The sequence below is a fragment of the Parus major genome, chromosome 3 (assembly GCF_001522545.3).
Source record: "Parus major isolate Abel chromosome 3, Parus_major1.1, whole genome shotgun sequence".
Classification (NCBI taxonomy): Eukaryota; Metazoa; Chordata; class Aves; order Passeriformes; family Paridae; genus Parus; species Parus major.
Window position 1 is genome coordinate 54,026,670 of NC_031770.1, and position 17,770 is coordinate 54,044,439.

Here is a 17,770-nt window from a genome sequence, read left to right on the forward strand (position 1 = left end):
CGGGCGGGGCGGGGCGCGCTCACGGCCCCACGCGCACAGCCAGGTAAGGCGCCACGACAGCCGCATGCGCAGCGCCGCGCGCCTTTCTCTTCCGGGTTGGCTCCCGCTGCGCCCCCTAAGGAACCGCGGCGCTGGCGGGGCACCGCTTCGAGCGTCCCTTTCCGCTGGGAGAGGCGGGGAGAGGGAAAGAGCGTGCGGCGGCGGGGCGCTCCCGGTCTGGCCCAGCCCGGTGCGTGCGGCGGCAGCATCTCCCGCCCGCCCTTCCGCTGGGCCTCCCCCAGCCGCGTTGGCGGCGTGTGCGCCTGCGCAGTCGGGCGGCGCCGCCAGGGGCACGCGCGGGCGGCGGGTGGAGCTATCCCGGCCTTTCTTAGGGACGTGTTAATTAAACACGTTGTGACCTTCCATGGTGCCCTGAAATCATCCTGCTTACTGATTTTTCTTTAAAGTAATGCAAGATTGACACGGAGTAATTGTGAGAGGGTTTTGTTTTACCTGAGGCTTTGGCAGATCTGCAAAATTGGACTTGCCCAAATACCCCGAATTCGTGCCTAGCGTAAACACTGCATCCAGAAGTCAAAGCAGTGATGTTTGGAGTTGAATTCTATGCGTTTTAAATCACGCATTGATTTTTAAGCTTAGTAGCTTTTTTAGTATTAATTATGGTACGCTGGGTGTAATAGAATAATCTTTTCGGTATCTCTCTAGGAGGAAGGAATGAGAATTTTGTCTTATGGCTGCTCCAGGAAAGGTGGCAGCTTTCCGTCTGCCTCCCCTGCCAACTATTGGAGAGATTATTAAACTCTTCCGCCTTAAAGCACTGAAACAGCTTTCCCAGAACTTTCTACTGGATTTGCGATTGACAGGTTAAACATTTTATTCTAATATTTTTAGCTACCATAGAACATGTATCCCAGTTTTTATTAGAATCCAGAGTATAGCTAAGGAGAAGATGTTTGCATAAAAGCGTTTGTCAGACTAATGGTGGCTCAATGGTAACCTTTTTAAGAAAGACCTCTTCTAAAAGTGTTTTTAGGTTAGGTTAATTGCTTTTACTTACTCTTTAAAATAGGTTTATTTATAAATTGAAATACAATCTTTCAATAAAAACCATATTCCTGTGTAAAATATAGGTTATTGCCTGAAATGCAAAAATTTAAACCAAAGTAATACTTACATCATTTGGGCACTATTTTGGTTTACAAGTTTGACTTAAAATAAGCATTTATTTTCAGATTATTCTGTACCGTAGAAAGTACGTGCAGTTATCTGCATACTGTGCAGTTTAGAGTTTGTTATGTGCTGTAGATAGGAGAGTGGTTTGTCTCAGTTTTTCAGAAATGTAGCTTTTTTGAACCAGTTGGATTGTTTTGAACAATTCTTTTTTTTTCCTGCTTTGTGTCAGCAGTGGGTGGGTGACAAATCTGACACTGTCCATCAGGGGTGGGGGTCTTCACTGGCTTAGTGGTGGCTGGATTTTGCATTAACAAATGCAGTACAACTTCACATAGCTAATTATTTGATTCTGTTTGAAGATTCAGGTTGATAAAAATTCAGAACATGAAACTCAGTTCCACTTCCTGAACAACCATACTTTTGCCCCAGAATGAAAATGTCTGCATGCCTTTAGTCAAACTTTAAAACTAGACAAGTCTTTGGCTGTTTCTTATTGCATATATAAGAGGTCATGGAGTGAGCAGTGTAATTTCTGTCAGTATCTTCTCTCCATGCTTCCCAAGGATCCCTTTGTTTCATCAGATACATTTTCTAGTCCTTAATCTGCCTTCTTTAGTGTCTATAATACTTCCTAACGCTGTATTGTTTCACTTACGTATGGGTATTTCTTCCTCACCTTTCAACTGCCCTGTTTTCTATAGCTACCAGTTGCCTGTGTTCCAGCTCCTCATTTAGTCCAGTTTCTCCCTCATAAAATTGCTCTGTATGTAATATAATCTTCATAGAGCTTTACTGTATCTTTCTTCTTAAATTGCCTCGAAACAGAGGTGCTGTAGTGAAATACCTTTATAAGGACAAGTAGTGAGAGTTTAGGATGTCGAACACAAGGGCTTACTTGCAGCACAATAATACTGCTGGTGTACAGATAAGTGCTGTTCTCTTTTTATTTGATTTTATAATGAGCACAATAAATTCTAAAGACATAAAACTAAAAATAGCTCAGTATATCTTGTAGTATAGAACAAATCTGAATTCTGTGCAGTCTGGTGGGCACGTGATGATTTAATTGGGATGTGTCACTGTTTATGTCTTTTCTGAGATAAGCTTGTAACAGTAAACAATGAGGTTATCTTGGTGAGCTGGATCTCCTGGAAAATAAAGCCTTAGTGTGTTGTTTGTGTCTTGCAGACAAGATAGTGAAACAGGCTGGCGAACTGAAAAATGCCCATGTTTGTGAAGTGGGCCCTGGGCCAGGAGGAATTACCAGATCCATTCTCAGTGCTGGTGTTAAGCAACTCCTTTTAATTGAAAAAGATGCTCGATTTATTCCAGGATTGCAGGTACCAACTGGAGAATAATTTGTGTACATGTAACCACAGCATTGAATAAGAACATTCTGAGAAATTAGAGAGATTCCAGGTGTCCTGTTGGGATCTCAGCACAGAAAAATAGGTTTGGTTCTGTGGCAGAACCCAAAGCTATAATTTGCTTTAAGATACACAGTATTGCAATTCATTGTTCCTGCTTTCTCATAGCCCCTTTATCACCTTATCCTGCAACTGAATCATTGCCAAAGCTTGTTGATTTTGGTTTTTTTTCAGGCTGAGACCTTTCAGGTGTATTTCATCATGGTGGTGAAATCATAATTTGAAGGCTGAATGTGATGACTTCATGTACAGTCTTATATTTCATTTTAATCCTAGTAGTTACACTTTATAAAATTGAGAAGGCATATCTCAAGTTAATACAGTCAGTGTGTGTTAACATCCAGGTAGAGAAGAATAAAGCAAGCATCTATTTTACTACATTTCCAAAAAAAACCACTTTTAAGCTTTTCTTCCTTTCTTTTAAAGTTGGCATAAGTTCAGGAGTCATTGTGGCATTTTCAAATGCTGTCTGCTTGTGTTGCTGGATATTTATGGAATTTGGCTGTATAAATCCAGCAAGAAAAACAAGAGTCAAAAAATCTTAAAATTTGACTGTTTTTTATGTCTCCACAATCTCAGAACAATTCAAAGGGTTTTCCTTAACTTGGACTGTCTTTTCCAGTAAACCAGCAGTGAAAATAAATGGGTAATTCACTTGAGAACTTCTACTGTCTCTTTATATGATGATAATAATGTACGGTATGAATAAAACTGCTCAGATCCTGAAACTTGAATGTGCATGTAATTGTGTCTTTGTGGGGTTACTCATTAATAACGTATAATATGCCGTCTTTGTCCTATGATATGTGAAACCTTAAATGTTTTTACTTGAGTGGTGGCAATCAGCATTTTTGGTTTTGATTTTGAGAACTGGTTTGGGACTGGATAGAATTTGAGGTTAAATGACACTTGTTTTAGTTAAGAGAGCTTGTTAAGTACTTGGATGTTTTTTCTGATCTTCCAAAATGCGTCCACTGCAACAGATTTATCTGAATAAAAGTATACTTCTCAGCATCTAAAATGAGCTTTTGGTATGTAATTATCCTTATTGTTCAAGTGGCATAATGTTAGTCATTATTTTTAATTGCCAGTCTGCTCACAGTAGAAGTGAATGTCTGAATGAGGTTATTAAACATAGAGGTGGTATAGTGCAGTAGCAGTGGATGTGAATGAGCAAGAAATGCATTGCATCCATTAGTGTTCAATTTGGTATTGTTTTTCTTCTGTATAAATAGGAAGATACATAATAGTGAATGTTACTTTTCTGATTATGTAGGTTGTAATAATTTTTCTGCTTTCCCAAACAGACTATAAGAACTCATGCTCATAAAAGGCTTAAGATTTGAATAAGGGAAAGTGTCAGAGATTTAAGTAACAATTGGGGTCTATTACTTAAAAATGTCTCTTAGATACTTATAAAATTGCTGATGTAAAGCATATAGCATTTTTCATTAACTGTTTTTCAAGCTGTGGTCTCTCACAAAACTGAAGTGGGGATTTTCTTTACTGTGGAACTGAAATAGAGTGAAGAACATATGTGTACTGAGTTAAAGTTTACGCAAGCTGAAAGTCTGTCAGTTCTGTCCCAGTCTTAAAGAATCCCTCTCTATACCATATGCCCTAATAATTTTTAGGCTGGAAAGATTGATAAGGAGAGAAAGTGAGCAAGAGAATGTATTGAATATAAAATTACTCCAGGAACACCATTTCATGTTTTAAACAATATTCCTTATGCTTCCTTTGTGCCCTTTTGGTTGTGTGTGAAGAATGAGTGTCTGTATGATGGAACATTCTTGGCTGGTGTCCTTGATGCACAGCAGCTCTTGGAGCTGTGTTAGCTGCACAAATTTTCCCTTCAGATGAGAAAAAAAGCTTCACTGGTTTTCCAAGTCTTTATTTCAAATTAGAAATATAAGACAATTATTTTCTGGTCACAAATTAAATGCAATTCTCAGTTTATATAAAGTGTGTTGCTCAGCAACCCCTAAACTCATCTTGGTAAGAAAACTGTTATTAGCAAATGACACTATTTTCTAACTTTATTAATCTTACATTATCTTTCATCCTGTTAGAGCATTTATAATAGCTTCTAAGAAAGATTTGACAAACCATGGGAGATTGGTGAATTTGTATGTCATATAATTGCTAGTGTAATGCTGAAAAGTCCATTAAGTGGTTTGGAGTTGAGGTTGGTTTGATTTTTTCTATTTGGAAATAATTGCACTTAAAACATGTAGGAATACTTAGTTTTTTGTTAAGCTTTTATTGCTCTACATAAAACTTAGCTTTTTTGATAACTAAAAACACCAAACTTTTACTCAAAAAAATTGCATGACAACATTTTGTCAACAGTAGGAGAAAGCAGTATTTTCCTTTGGCTCAGAGAATTGTGAAAGCTATTTGTGCCCCTGAGCATATAAACATCATTCAGATTGAAAATGGGACTAACAATGGTGAGCAGTTTATTTTGGCATTTAGGCCACTGGTACTTAACCATTTATGATATGGGTTTCTGTGCAAAAGCAAAATTGGTCTTTAAGCCATTTCTCATTATTCTCTTATAGGATCAATAAATATCACCAAATGTCATCTTCGGAGAAGTGGCCACTGCTTTTGAATTGTTCTGTTTGTGCATTGTTTCATAGTGTAAGAGAAAAAGATTAATACAACACTAAAAAAGTTAACTAATTTTGATTATGGGAACTGACACCAGAGATGAAAGAACTGGTTGTAAAACTACAGGCAGCACTAAGTTTGCATATTTTTGCAAACTTAAATTTGCAAATCTTTATTAAATACTGGGTAAGTTGTGCAAGTGGGCTGCAGAAGCTGACAATGGAGATGATTTTGTAATGTCTAGAAAGGTAGGAACTGTTGAGATCTTACCTCCTGATAGGTACTCATTCCCTCTTTTGAGTAGATTCCTTATTTTTAATGGTACAAGTGTAGACTACTACAGGGAATATTAAAATAATTTCTTCCACATTTTTCATGTAAAATGAAAAATTAAGGTTTCTGCAGCCTTATATCATATATGGGTGAAATTGGATAATAGGCCCTAAAGCTGTGGGGGGAAACAGAATGAACAACATGTGCCCTTGTTTTCATAGGTAATTGATGTAAAAACCTTTCAGAACCTCCTGTTTGCATTTCTGCTTAAATCAGGTGAGGTCCTGCTAGTGCCCTGGGATCTAATTGTTGTTGTTGAAGAGACTCTTAGCAGTCTTTACAAGTTTGAATTCTTAATAGAGAATCTACATCTGAGAATAGTTGGGTGTTTGCAGAATCACACATTAATCTATTTCTAGAGTTTGCTTTTTGAAAGTAAATAGTTACTAATAGTGTTCTTAGTTTTAACTCCTACTGTGCTTTGTTGTATATTGAAGGTAAAAGCAATGGTTTGATTCCCGCAGCAGCTGAAACTGGAAATCAGTTTGGTTAACATTCACTGTGGATTCTGCTTGCTTGTTTACAAACAGATGCTGTCTGAAGCAGCTCCAGGAAAAGTGCGCATCGTTCATGGAGATATCCTGACCTATAAGATGGAGAAGGCTTTTCCATATCACTTAAAAAAGAAGTGGGAGGATGGTTAGTACTTGCATTTGGTTTATTTCATTTTTTAGGGCTTCTGAGCTAGTTTTAAGTAGTGATAAAATTGAAGTTCACTCAGTACAGGTGTTACTCTCTTCTGGTATATATTGAAGAAAAAGAGACAGCTGTTTGGTTTTGTCTCTAGAGAAAACAGACAACTCTCTTCCTTTTCTAATACAAAACAGTGGAATTTGTGTGACATTGACCTTAGTTTAAAGTGAGGAGCTAAGCAGTTATTAACCTTAGAGTGTCTTGACTGTACAAGAATGACTTCTGGAAAGCATAAAAGGAGATCAAATAGTGTACTTCCTGCTTCTTCCTCTTTTTGAAGAAGTCAGAAATCACCACTGCTGTTGTTTCACTGAAGAAATTTCTGTAAGTTGCTTTGAAACTTTTGGAAAACATGCCTTCAAAATTTGGGTTTCTCATTGCTTTGGTTTCAGCTGGATGTCTTTGACAAAAGTAGAATTAATCAGGATTGTGGATTTTTTTTCTTTTTCTTTAACCTGAGGTTGCAATAGAACACTATTTCACTTCCCTTTCAAGACATGTAATATTATTGCATGAATCAGAGATACCCTTCCAGTCCCCTTTCCCAAATTTATTAATACAAGGTAAAGCCACTCTTTGCAATGCCTGAAAAGCAGTAAAGTGCTTTCTGACTTAGGACATAAAAGACTATGGCACATTATGTTCATCTAGAAAAATTGTATGTTGTATTTGCTTCATTGCAAAATATAAGTGCTTCACAGAACAAACTATCATAAAATGTATGTGTGAGAGTGCAGTGCGGTTTTAAAAATTTACCTTTCCTGAAGATGGAGTCATTGTTAGGTTTTGAGCTGACCAATTAGAGCCAAGATATATTTCTTCTGTGTTATTGCCATATGAAAATCTGAAAAGTTGGTGGGTTTCAAAAACCACCATCTCTGATAAATGTGTAATACCACAGATAGACTAGAAATATCACAGCCTAAAAATTGCATAATAAGTAAAGTGTGAAAAACAGCTTGAACTGATATTGTCAGCTTATTTATCTTATCTCTGTGTTACTAAATATTGTCATATCTAAGAAACAGCACACTGGCTTTGGGGTTTTGCCCACTTCTGTTGTACTTTTGCTTAGACATAAGGGTCCCTGCTACTGAAATCCTTGTGTTGTGTTGTACAACACACAGAGGTACTGATATGATCCATAACTGAAAAACAGGTATCACTTCTTATGGCTAGCTCTTGTACTTTAGCACCTTTTGATTTCAGAGGACTCGGTACAGAAGGAGAGCTCTGTCCAGTGTGAGTTAGGTGGTTGTTTTGAGGGTTGTTAGGACTCAGTAAAATGCCTCTGGGAGGATACATTGGACAGAGGTATGACTATGGCTATTTATTCTGTACCTAATAGTCATAGTTTGAAATCACAGGAACACTTGTGGTTTTGCCATTCTAGAGTAGCTCAGCTGGAATTCACTCATCAGCTGAAAATCATCTGAAATCTACTTATTTATTAAAATGTAAATGACAACCAAACCTAATCACTTTTTTCCAGGTAAACACTGACAATATTAACATAGTTTTGTCAGTTTAAGATGAGCAGAAATGGACAGGTATCATTTTGGTGTGGCATGATAAAAAATCATTTCTATATTTTAAGTCTAGGTTGATAGGGACATATTTTTCTTGTGTTTTATTTCTTGGTAAAATCTTACCCAAAACTTTTTCACCGCTGTTTTCCTTCTGTCAAATGTCAACAGAACCACCAGATATACATATCATTGGGAATCTGCCCTTCAGTGTTTCAACTCCTCTAATCATCAGATGGCTTGAGAATGTTTCGAAAAGGGATGGACCTTTTATTTATGGCAGGACACAGATGACACTGACTTTTCAAAAGGAAGTTGGGGAGGTAAAATTTTGGTATTTTTCCAATATTGTACAGTTGCTAAATTGAACAAACAAATTGTTTATCTGCAATCTTTTGTTTTAAACTACAAACTCAGTCTTGACTTTGAAAAGAGAGGAAAAGGTTAGTTCAGTTTTTAGTTTATGCGACTGTAAATTGTGAATTTTGATGAGTTAATTATCTACTCTGATTCTTTCACAAGTATGGAATTTTTTTTTAATGTCTTATGCAGTGTTATATTTCATTGAGGTACTCTTTCTGTTCTTTTCTGAAGTCTGATTTATTTAACATGAATAGATTGTACAGCACTTTTCTGTTTTTAAACATGTTTATTCTCTCACAGTCATTTGTGCAATGTGTCATCCATCTGTTTTTCCTTACCTTTCATTCATCTCAACAAATACACTTATATTTATTTGTCCTCTTTGTTAAAATTAATTTTTAAGAAACACATTCCTTAAAATAAGGAAAAATGGAAGGTTAGCATTATTTCCAGTTGCAATTCAACACATGAAATGCAGAAGGTATTTGTCAATACCATGGAAATTGGTACTGGCTTTCTTGAATGAGACTTGATATCAGAATTATTAATGTATTCTGCCATTCTTGTGTGTGTAAAAAGGCCTTAATTGACTTCTGTCACCACAAGTCCAAGAGCAAATTGATATTTTACTTCATATTTAATAGTTTCTCAAAGAAGGCCAGACTGATCTGCAGTGCAGTAGTTTTAATGCCAGATAAGTTGATATTAGGTTGCCTTACACCACAGTGCTTTCAGACTTAACAGTTTATTTCTATTGACATTGCATGAAATATATAAAACATAGAGAATGGAAATATTTTTTGCTTTGCAGTTATGGAAGCAGTCTGGCTTTTAACAAGCACCTCACTTGCATTTATAAAGAAAAAAAAGGAGTTGAATATCAGCCTGAAAACTGATGTTCCATCTTATTACTGCAGTGTAACTGTTGTATTTTGTGTGTATGTTGTTTTAATTTTAATCCTTCAAAGTAAAAATTCAAATAGGAAAATTTTGGTGCTTTTTTTTACTGTGATAATTAGTAATAATTATGTATGTAAGTGGAATGTCTGCTGTCATATTTTTGGGTCAAAGAAAAGCATATTGTGCTGTCATTTCCCTAGCCTTGCAATCAAGATTGAAGAAGTATTTCCAGTGGGTGACTCTAGAGAACACTAGGGACAAACATTTGGTATGAAATAAACCAGATTTCTTAATTCAATTCTGGGCTCATTTGGTTTCAGGCATTACAGAATCCAGTTCTGTTTCCCAGAAGGACTTCATGTTATGTGAGATTAGGCCTTGTTTCAAACTATGGCTAATGGACTATGATGTAAAATGCAGAGTGATGTTAGTTTTGTGTCAGCAAAAATTCAGCTAACACTGTGTGAGAGCACTGTGTACTTTATATCGCTGTACCCAGCTGCACGTGTCATTGGTGACACACAGATTACAGTTCTGCACCCATCATAGCTCAGTGAGGTGCAAAATACCATGCATGCTCTTGCACTTAAAACACTGGGGAGTCAGAAACACTGGGAAATGAAACGTGTTCAAGGTCATGCAGTGTTAATTTTTGTTGAGTTTACATTCTGAGATCTCTTGATTTCTTGTTCAACACAGTTTAAACATGGGTCTTCCTTCAAAGACAGAATTGTTCATGGTTTTTGGTTTACATTTCCATTATTGGTTTGATACCATGAAAAGAAATTGTTTTTAAGATATTATTTTATTTTATGATTAGGAGAAAGAGCAATAGGCTTTTCTCCTGACCATCTGGAGTTTCTTAAGGTAGCCACTGTAAATTGGTGTGTAAAGGCATATTCAGTATCAGGCAAGAGGGAACAGTGTAATACAGATAATAATGAGTTGCTACCAATACTTTTTGTATCTTTGGATTTATAGTCTTGATAGGGGAATTTCTTATACACAAAAACTTGGTGTCCTCACTGGATATTTCTAGGGTAATAGCCTAAATATCAAAGAAAGTCTGTGTACGTGTCATAAGCTCATCAGGAGCATAAGACAAATCATGGAATGGAGAGATGTGCTTTATAATTAGTTAGGATAACTTGATGTTAACAGTAAGAAAGTGAAGCAATATGCTCTTTTATTTATGGTCAGACTTTGTTTTGCCACTGTAACAGGCAAAATACCTTTGCCTTTCCTGCTGGTTGTGTTTTCTTTCTTTTCTGTTTTCTTGTAGCACAGCAGTGTTAGGAGGGTTATGTCACTACACACCTACTACTGCAGCCCACTCTGTTCTGATATAAATAAATTGATTAAAGCTGATGAGAACCAGCAGTTACTTTATATGCTGAATCTGAGGCCTGTTACAGAGGAATATCCATAGCAGTAAAAATAGCACTTTGGCGTGTCAAGCAGATAATTTTTTTTTTTCTCTGTAGTTTAAATTTGTTGTTCACTTTGTGTGTAAGAACTTTTTTTTTGTCCAAAATTCTTCAGTGCTTCATCTCAAATCTGTCAGCTAGGCCAGGTTCTTCCAGCCCACTTACTCTAAAATTGATCCTGTAAGGGGGCCTGTTGCTATAGAAAAAAGAGTAATGGTTTTAAACTAAAAGAGGGTAGATTGAGATATAAGGAAGACATTTTTTTACAGTGAGGGTAGTGAAACACTACAGCAGGCAGCCAGGAGGTGGGGTAGATGCCCTATCTGTGGAGACCTTTAAGGTCAGGCAGGGCAGGTCTCTGAGCAAGCTGACCTAGCTGCACATGTCCCTGCCCATGGCTGGGGGTTTGGCTGGCTGCTCTGTGTATGGGTGCCGTGCACTGGTGTGTTCCTGCTGCTGTGGTTGAAGTGGTTTAAGATGTTACAGCCCAGATCTAAAGTTATCCCTCCTGTAACTGAGAAGCAGGAACTTACTGTCTGAGACTTGCTAGGTGGTTTCTGGGAGAAGTAACGATAGGCTTGTTTGAATTGGCACTGGAAGTATAGGTACAAGTGTTGCCATTAGGTCTGTTTCATTTCCACTGCAGAGGTTAAGGAAGTGTGTGTCAGATTGCATTGTTAGACTTTGCAGTCTGGGCTTTTTTTAGAAAATAATAGTTTCCTCTGACACAACAATGAAGGTAGCTTTAAATGCTGGCATAGGCAGAAAGAATCGCTGAGCATTCTTTCCAAAAAAGTATTTATTTGCTCCATACCTTTCATAAGAGTTGTTTGGAAAAATGTGGAACGTCAGCAACAGGTTTAGCTTTTAGTTTTCAGGGATACATTTTATAAGCATGGCAGCATTTCTTGAGTATGCTTTTCATATGGAACTAGATGTTGTACAAATATTACCATATATGCAAATTGGGGTTCAGTGTTTATTTTTTGAGGTGGTGGTAAATAAGACAGGAATCATCATGATTCTGTTTTTATGTAAGTTAGTGAAATGAATTCTGTAATCTGAGACTTGTTTTACAACATGCTTCATATGTTTAAAATTTGTTTGTGCAAGCAAAACACAATAAAATATGTTTCTTGCCAGGTCACAAAAGTGTAGGAAACCTCTGTCCAGGCTACTGTTTTGTGAAAAAATTCATGGGAAAATCAGAGAATACTTAAATTGAGTATTAAGTATTAAATGCTCTCACTGTTAGGCATTCTAAATTTAGGTAAAGTAGACCCAGCTTCCTTGCAAATATTGTAGTGTAGATCAGTTAATTATGAAGAACTTTTGGGTTCTAGCTGATCTTGAGTTTATGGAGCTTTGTTTCATCTTGAAGAGAAGAAAGTAGTAATATTATACAGAAACAGTGGAAGGAAAGGATTGTGTGAGTACTGCCAGCTTTTGAATTCTATAGTCAGAATAGTTTTAGTTTTCTCTTGTATCCATACAAAATTTTTTTGACATTCATTTAGACCTGCAGAATTTCCAGGAGTTCCTTTTTGTGTACATTTGACTGCAGGACTGAGGTTGTAAATCAGTGGTATCTTAGTGAAATGCTGCCATATTGAAGAAGAAGATCTGAGATGAACCGGGCGTACAATTTGACTATTAACTGGTGGTTTGTCTTAAATTTGATTATACTGAAAATCAAACTTTAATATAATTGATCACTTGGTCAATTCAGTATCACTGATGTACATGTTTTGATTTTCCCATAGAGACTTACAGCTAATCCAGGAAGTAGCCAATGCAGCAGACTGTCCATCATGGCTCAGCATCTCTGCACTGTGGAAAACTGTTTCTTAATTCCAGGTCAAGCTTTTGTTCCAAAGCCAGAGGTAGGTTTTCCTGTATTTATTTGTGGTTTTTGTTAATATGTCAGTCAAGCAATGTATCTTATTTTCACTAAGGAACATTGGTGGCTGCTTTATTTGAACATCTCCATATTACAAAGTGGAGTGATATGAAATTCCTGTGAATGAAGCATAGTTATTCTGAGAAAGTGCTTTTTCTTTTTTTGTTCCTCAGCACTTGGCTTTGACCTTCAAACCTATCTGCAAGGTCAGCATACTTCTTTAGGTATTCTGGAGAGGGAGATTAGGATATAATGGCAGGATAGTCTGCTAGGATTGGAGTATTTTTGTCAAGCCTGCCGTTGGCATTTATAAACAGTTTGGGAATTGTGCCTTAAGAATTTGATGGGTCTTTTGAAAGACTGTGATAAGAAAAGCTTTTAATTTGTCACCTTTGTCAAACATCTCTAATTTTACCATGTCTATAATCTTTATGTTTCACCCCAGTCATCTTTAGCATATCTAACTCCCTCCTATTTGCAACAGCACTTTGTCACCTATATCCCACTGGTAGTTTAAAAAAGTAACAATCTCTTCTCCCTCTTATATGTTCTTGAGTGAACAATCTCTTTGTTGTCCTCTTATCTCCTGCCACTGGTTTTTATTAGTACTCATTATGAGTACAGGAATCAAAAATTAAGAAATAAATTTGTATTTTGATCAAGAAGCTTGTTTTGTTTTGGATTCTTTTGTAAAATTTTGTGCCTGTCTTTAACTGACGTCTGTGTCCCTGAATGCATGTGGAAATTATAGGCTTATAGGAATATTTGGGTTGGAAGGAACATCATTTAGGACCATTCTCATGCAATGAACAGGAACATCTTCAACTATATGAGGTTGCTCAGAGCTCTGTCCAATGTGATCTTGTGTATTTCCAGGGATGGAACATCCACCATCTCTCTGGGCAGCATGTCTGTGTTTTACCAGCCTCATTGTGAAAAGCTTCTTGCTTATATCAAATTTAAATCAACCTTCTGGGAATTTAAAACCATTACTACTTGTCCTGTTAAGCTGCTGTTCCATTTCAGAAGTGAACGTGCAGCTTCTGAAAGTTCCTCTTAAATTGGTTGGTTCAGCTCTTCAATACATCTCCCTTCCCCTTTATCAGTCTCTCAGTCATTTTCACTTTTCTGGCATACCTCTTGAGAACCTTTGGAAGGTTATTTTCTCATTTATCATAATGAATTTTAAAGCCTCTATCTGAGTATATTTTGATGGAAATTTAAAATTCTATTAGTTTTTCTTGAGCAAGTAACTGTTCAAACATGTTAAATTACTAGTTGTGACAACAGTTTGTTGTAAAAGAAAATTACCATGCTTAAGAAATCTTATTTTTCACTTTGAGGTTTTGGCTTAGGTTTATTTTTTCCCCTATTTCCTAGCTGAATGGAAAATAATTTCAGGATGCCCTCTCACTGTCAAGTATGTGAAATAGTTTTAAGTAAAGCTAAAATTCCAGTTTTATGTTGGGGATTTCTCAGTGGTGGGTACAATTTGAGTACTAATAGAGCTAACGTAGTTAAAAGTCTTGCAGACTGTGTCCTGGAATTGGGAAGCTCTAACTGATATTTCCATTTTCCTGTACTGGAAAGGCCATAGTTGACCAAGAGAGGTAACACACAGAGTTGTGATAAATATCCTGGTATATGCATGGCCTAGAGGAAGTTTGTGCTCTGTGGAATAAAAAAAAGCAGTACAACTAAAGACAGGCATATTTTTATTTGATGTATTTTTTGAGTTAAAATAAGTATTGCTTATACTGCAAAAGCAGAAAGTACAATTCTTTCAGACAGGACTGGCACCTGTTTTCACAATTATTTTGTTTCCTTCAAACTTCTGTTGTAGACTGATCTTCTGTTTTGTCCTTGTTCTTTTAGATGTCAACTGACATGGTTTTAGATGTTACCATTTCTCATAGAATCTGTTTTATTGGAAAGCTCTTGCAGCGTACTGTGAATGAAATAGCTCTGTCCTTGATTTTTGTTTCATAGCAATATGAAGTACACCTACCTTTTTATAAAGTTTAAGGAAGAAAATTTTGCAGCATGTGTAACCAATGAACATTTTGTTATGCTCATGGTATGTTATTACCTTTTTCTTACACCCTCATGTAAAAATGCCTCTTGATTATAAATTTTGCAAACAGATTTAACTCACATACATGGTAATGATCACAGCTTAGTGTCATGTCAAACCCCTTTATAAAGGTGGAGATGCATGTCTGTGAGAAGGAATTGCTTACCTCATTGCTTGATGCATGAATATTAATTCACCATTTCTATGAGTGTGGAGACATAAAAATTCTTGGTTAATGTAATGGTGCTGCACAGCATTGTGTCTAGGGAAAAAAGAAATTGGCTTTTTGGTCATAGTGAAGTCTCTGCAATATGTAATAACTGCTGATAATTGAATTAGGAAGAGTACAAAACAAGATCCTTGATTAAAACATAGGAAACTCAAAATAGCTATGTAACAGTAGAATAAAAACGATATAATCCTGTTCCCTGTCTGAAAAATGAAGATTCTCTGTGAATAAAGAATGTTAACATGATAAGTCCACTTTCCCAAACACTATAACAGATCTTTTTCCAACATACTAAACATGTAATGTTTGTGCTCCTTCACAGTCTTTTAGCAAATTTCAGACTAGTACTATGGGAATGAAAGGTGTGTATAAATACGCAGAATAAATAGCAGTTGATTTTATTGAAAGACTCGTCCAGCATTATATTCTTAAATTTAAAGGCCTGTATCATACCCCTTTTCATTCTTGATATTGGTCCTCACTTACAGAAGTATTTAGGTAGAACATACTTTGCCAATGAGCAATACATGACAAAATCTGTGTGGTGAAAGAAAAAGTTAAAGACAAAGTTTAAAGGTAATTATTCAAAATAAGACAGTTAAAAATAAAGAAGCTGTCTCTTTATCACTGCTGTGTTGTACGTGTTACAGTAATAGAATATCTGGGACTGGGTCTGGAACAGATCCTACAGGAATAATTAAAAGGACTTAAAGGGTTCTTTCAGAAGGTTAGAAATGTGGAAATCAGAAGTCAGTAAGTGGTTACTGTGTTATTTGAGCTGTTCATAACTACCTTTAGCAAGTGTAAGCCAGAATGTTTACAGATGTTTCTTGACCATACATAATTTGGTTTCTGTCCTGTTTGTTACAGTTTGCAGGTGTTTTCACAGTTATTTCTCTTGTTCTGCTCCTCATCTCTAACATTCACTGTCTAGTGATAGATTAGTAGCAGTTGGTGAATGTCCAGCACACTTTCCTTTTTAACAATAATAAATGAAATAAATGAAACCCACAGCAGGTGGCAGTTTGGGGCAGGAGAGCTGGGTTTGGCAAGAGCTGAATGGTACTGCTGATCCTTCATCCTGATATGCAGAGTATACACTACAGCTAAGGTTTGAAGCCTTGAGCTTTTGTTGTGGATTTGTCTTGGTTGGTTGATTTTTTTGTGTATATATTTTTTATTTGTTTGTTGGTTTTTATTTTACAAAAATCTACTTACCAAGGCGATTTACAATTGAAAATGAAAGACGGATGAGTCTACTTTTTAGAAACCTTTGAACTGGGCTTCTTGAACAAATAGTTTCTGGGTTTTTTACCTTGCATCATACATAAAATCAAGAGAAAAATGTGAAATGCACTATAAAAAGCCATATGTTATTGAAAATCTGATTCATTAAACAGAAAGCAGTTAGTTTTTAATCATCTTTGCTGTTACATGCTGTTATCGATGCATGAATTGTACAGTCAGTTATGTTTTTAAAACAGTTCCTTTTTCTTCAATAAATGTTACTTGGGAAGTCAGAAAGGTTTGAAAAATCAACAAATGAGTACTCTTATAGCAGACAAGTATCTTTTCCTACTTTTTCCTTTTTGTGGATAAATGAATGAAATACCTTGCAACCCAGATATAGGAAAGGTTAAGTGCTATGTTACACGTTCTTTGAAATAATCAAACTACAGTTAACACACAAAAAACCCACTTGAATGAATACAAATACTTCATTGGATAGAAATAATTATTTATACATAGTCCTTCAGGCTGTAACCTGCATTGCTCTCCTGCTCTGTGGATGGGAAATGGTGCTGCTTTGGAGGGTAAATCCATGTTCCTTGCTGCCTTTTAAAACAGGAAGAGCAGAAGATCACACCTGCGATAAGCAGAAACCCTGCCGAGATGAATCCAGTATAAACTGCTCCTCCCGGTTCATGTTTACTACTCTCTGGAACGGTCTGGTCCAGGAAATTTGAAATAATTTCTCTCGTGTACCAGCATGTTGGTACTAATCCAGAGATTCCTGCAAGAATGAAGCAGATTCCTCCAGCAAAACAAGCGTTATTTTTGCTGTCAGTGTCCCCTCCCAACTTTGTGCATTTCATTCCAACTGTAGTGATGCAGATCCCAAAGGCTGATAGGATACACGACAGTACCATGGTGGTCCGTGCAGCCTGGATGTAGACTGGGAGAGAGAGGATGGAGTATTTCAGGGTACAGCTGAACATCCCAGTGCTGTACCATGTGCAGTCCATCCAGAGTCCTTGCATCTGTGTTATAGCTGTTATGATATTTGAGCCAACATCTGCGTTTACCTTCCAGTGTGGTAGCAAGGTGGCTGCGATATCTCCGAAAACACCAAACAGAGCCAGAATAAAAGCAAAGAACTGCAGGCTTGCTGATGCCATGATGGTTATCTTCTGTCACCTTTTGTCTTCCTTTTCTCTCGTGGAAATCAGTAACTGGGAGCTTCGTAGCCAAGCTGCAGCGGGCTGTGTAACAGAGAGGAAAGGGAGGGAGGAGAAGTGCGAGGGGGAAAGGAAAAGAAATCAGCAAACAAAAAAAGCTTGCATTTAAAATTAGAGCTATCTGAATGAATATCTGAATGTGACCCTGCAGCAGCTGAGCTGCTGTTCACAAGGTACTTGAACAGAGACGATGGCAAATGGACAGTGCTTTAGAATTGCTCGTAAAAAGGAGCTGCTGCCCTTTCATACATGATTGCAAGCCATCAAGCAAAACTTATTTTGCTGCAGTTGGTTTTGGTAATAGCATACAGATTGCAGGCTTACTAGACAAATGTACATTGTAAATGGAACACAAGAAACTTGCAGATTAGAAGTCATTGTGGTAGGAAAACACTCTGGTAGAAAATACATTGTACTCTTCATTGTACCTTGTTTAAGTGTGTTGATAACTGTAGTCAGCTCCTGTTTACTTCTTTATATCAATGGATACTGTTATACTATATCTTATTTAAAGTATGATAAAGGGTAAGCCCTTATTTATGTTTTTTAAATGTTACCTGTTAATCTTTTTAATAAATGGTACAAAATATCTTGGCTTTGGAGGAGAATAAAATGGAATTAAGTTTTTGCAGTATTTTCACAGTCATGTG

At 36.7% G+C, this 17,770-nt stretch overlaps 2 protein-coding genes across 5 annotated transcripts in view; one reads left to right on the forward strand and one right to left on the reverse strand.

Annotated features, from left to right (window-relative positions):
- Positions 1-17,770, forward strand: part of TFB1M (transcription factor B1, mitochondrial) — a 26,809-nt gene continuing 9,039 nt past the window's right edge. Inside the window, exons 1-6 of one of the 4 annotated variants that reach the window (XM_015620713.2) lie at positions 1-43; positions 706-863; positions 2,362-2,513; positions 6,080-6,188; positions 7,940-8,091; positions 12,222-12,341. In XM_015620713.2, the coding sequence (XP_015476199.1) occupies positions 731-863; positions 2,362-2,513; positions 6,080-6,188; positions 7,940-8,091; positions 12,222-12,341 (666 nt within the window). In that variant the 5' untranslated portion in view covers positions 1-43; positions 706-730. Of the gene's footprint in view, positions 44-66; positions 230-329; positions 446-705; positions 864-2,361; positions 2,514-6,079; positions 6,189-7,939; positions 8,092-12,221; positions 12,342-17,770 lie in introns of those variants that run through there. The other 3 variants (XM_015620714.3, XM_015620712.3, XM_033512739.1) reach the window with 3 other exon arrangements.
- Positions 13,807-17,770, reverse strand: part of CLDN20 (claudin 20) — an 8,042-nt gene continuing 4,078 nt past the window's right edge. The window contains exon 2 of the mRNA XM_015620715.2: positions 13,807-17,144. Within this exon, the coding sequence (XP_015476201.1) occupies positions 16,401-17,060 (660 nt within the window). The 5' untranslated portion in view covers positions 17,061-17,144 and the 3' untranslated portion in view covers positions 13,807-16,400. The remainder of the gene's footprint in view (positions 17,145-17,770) is intronic.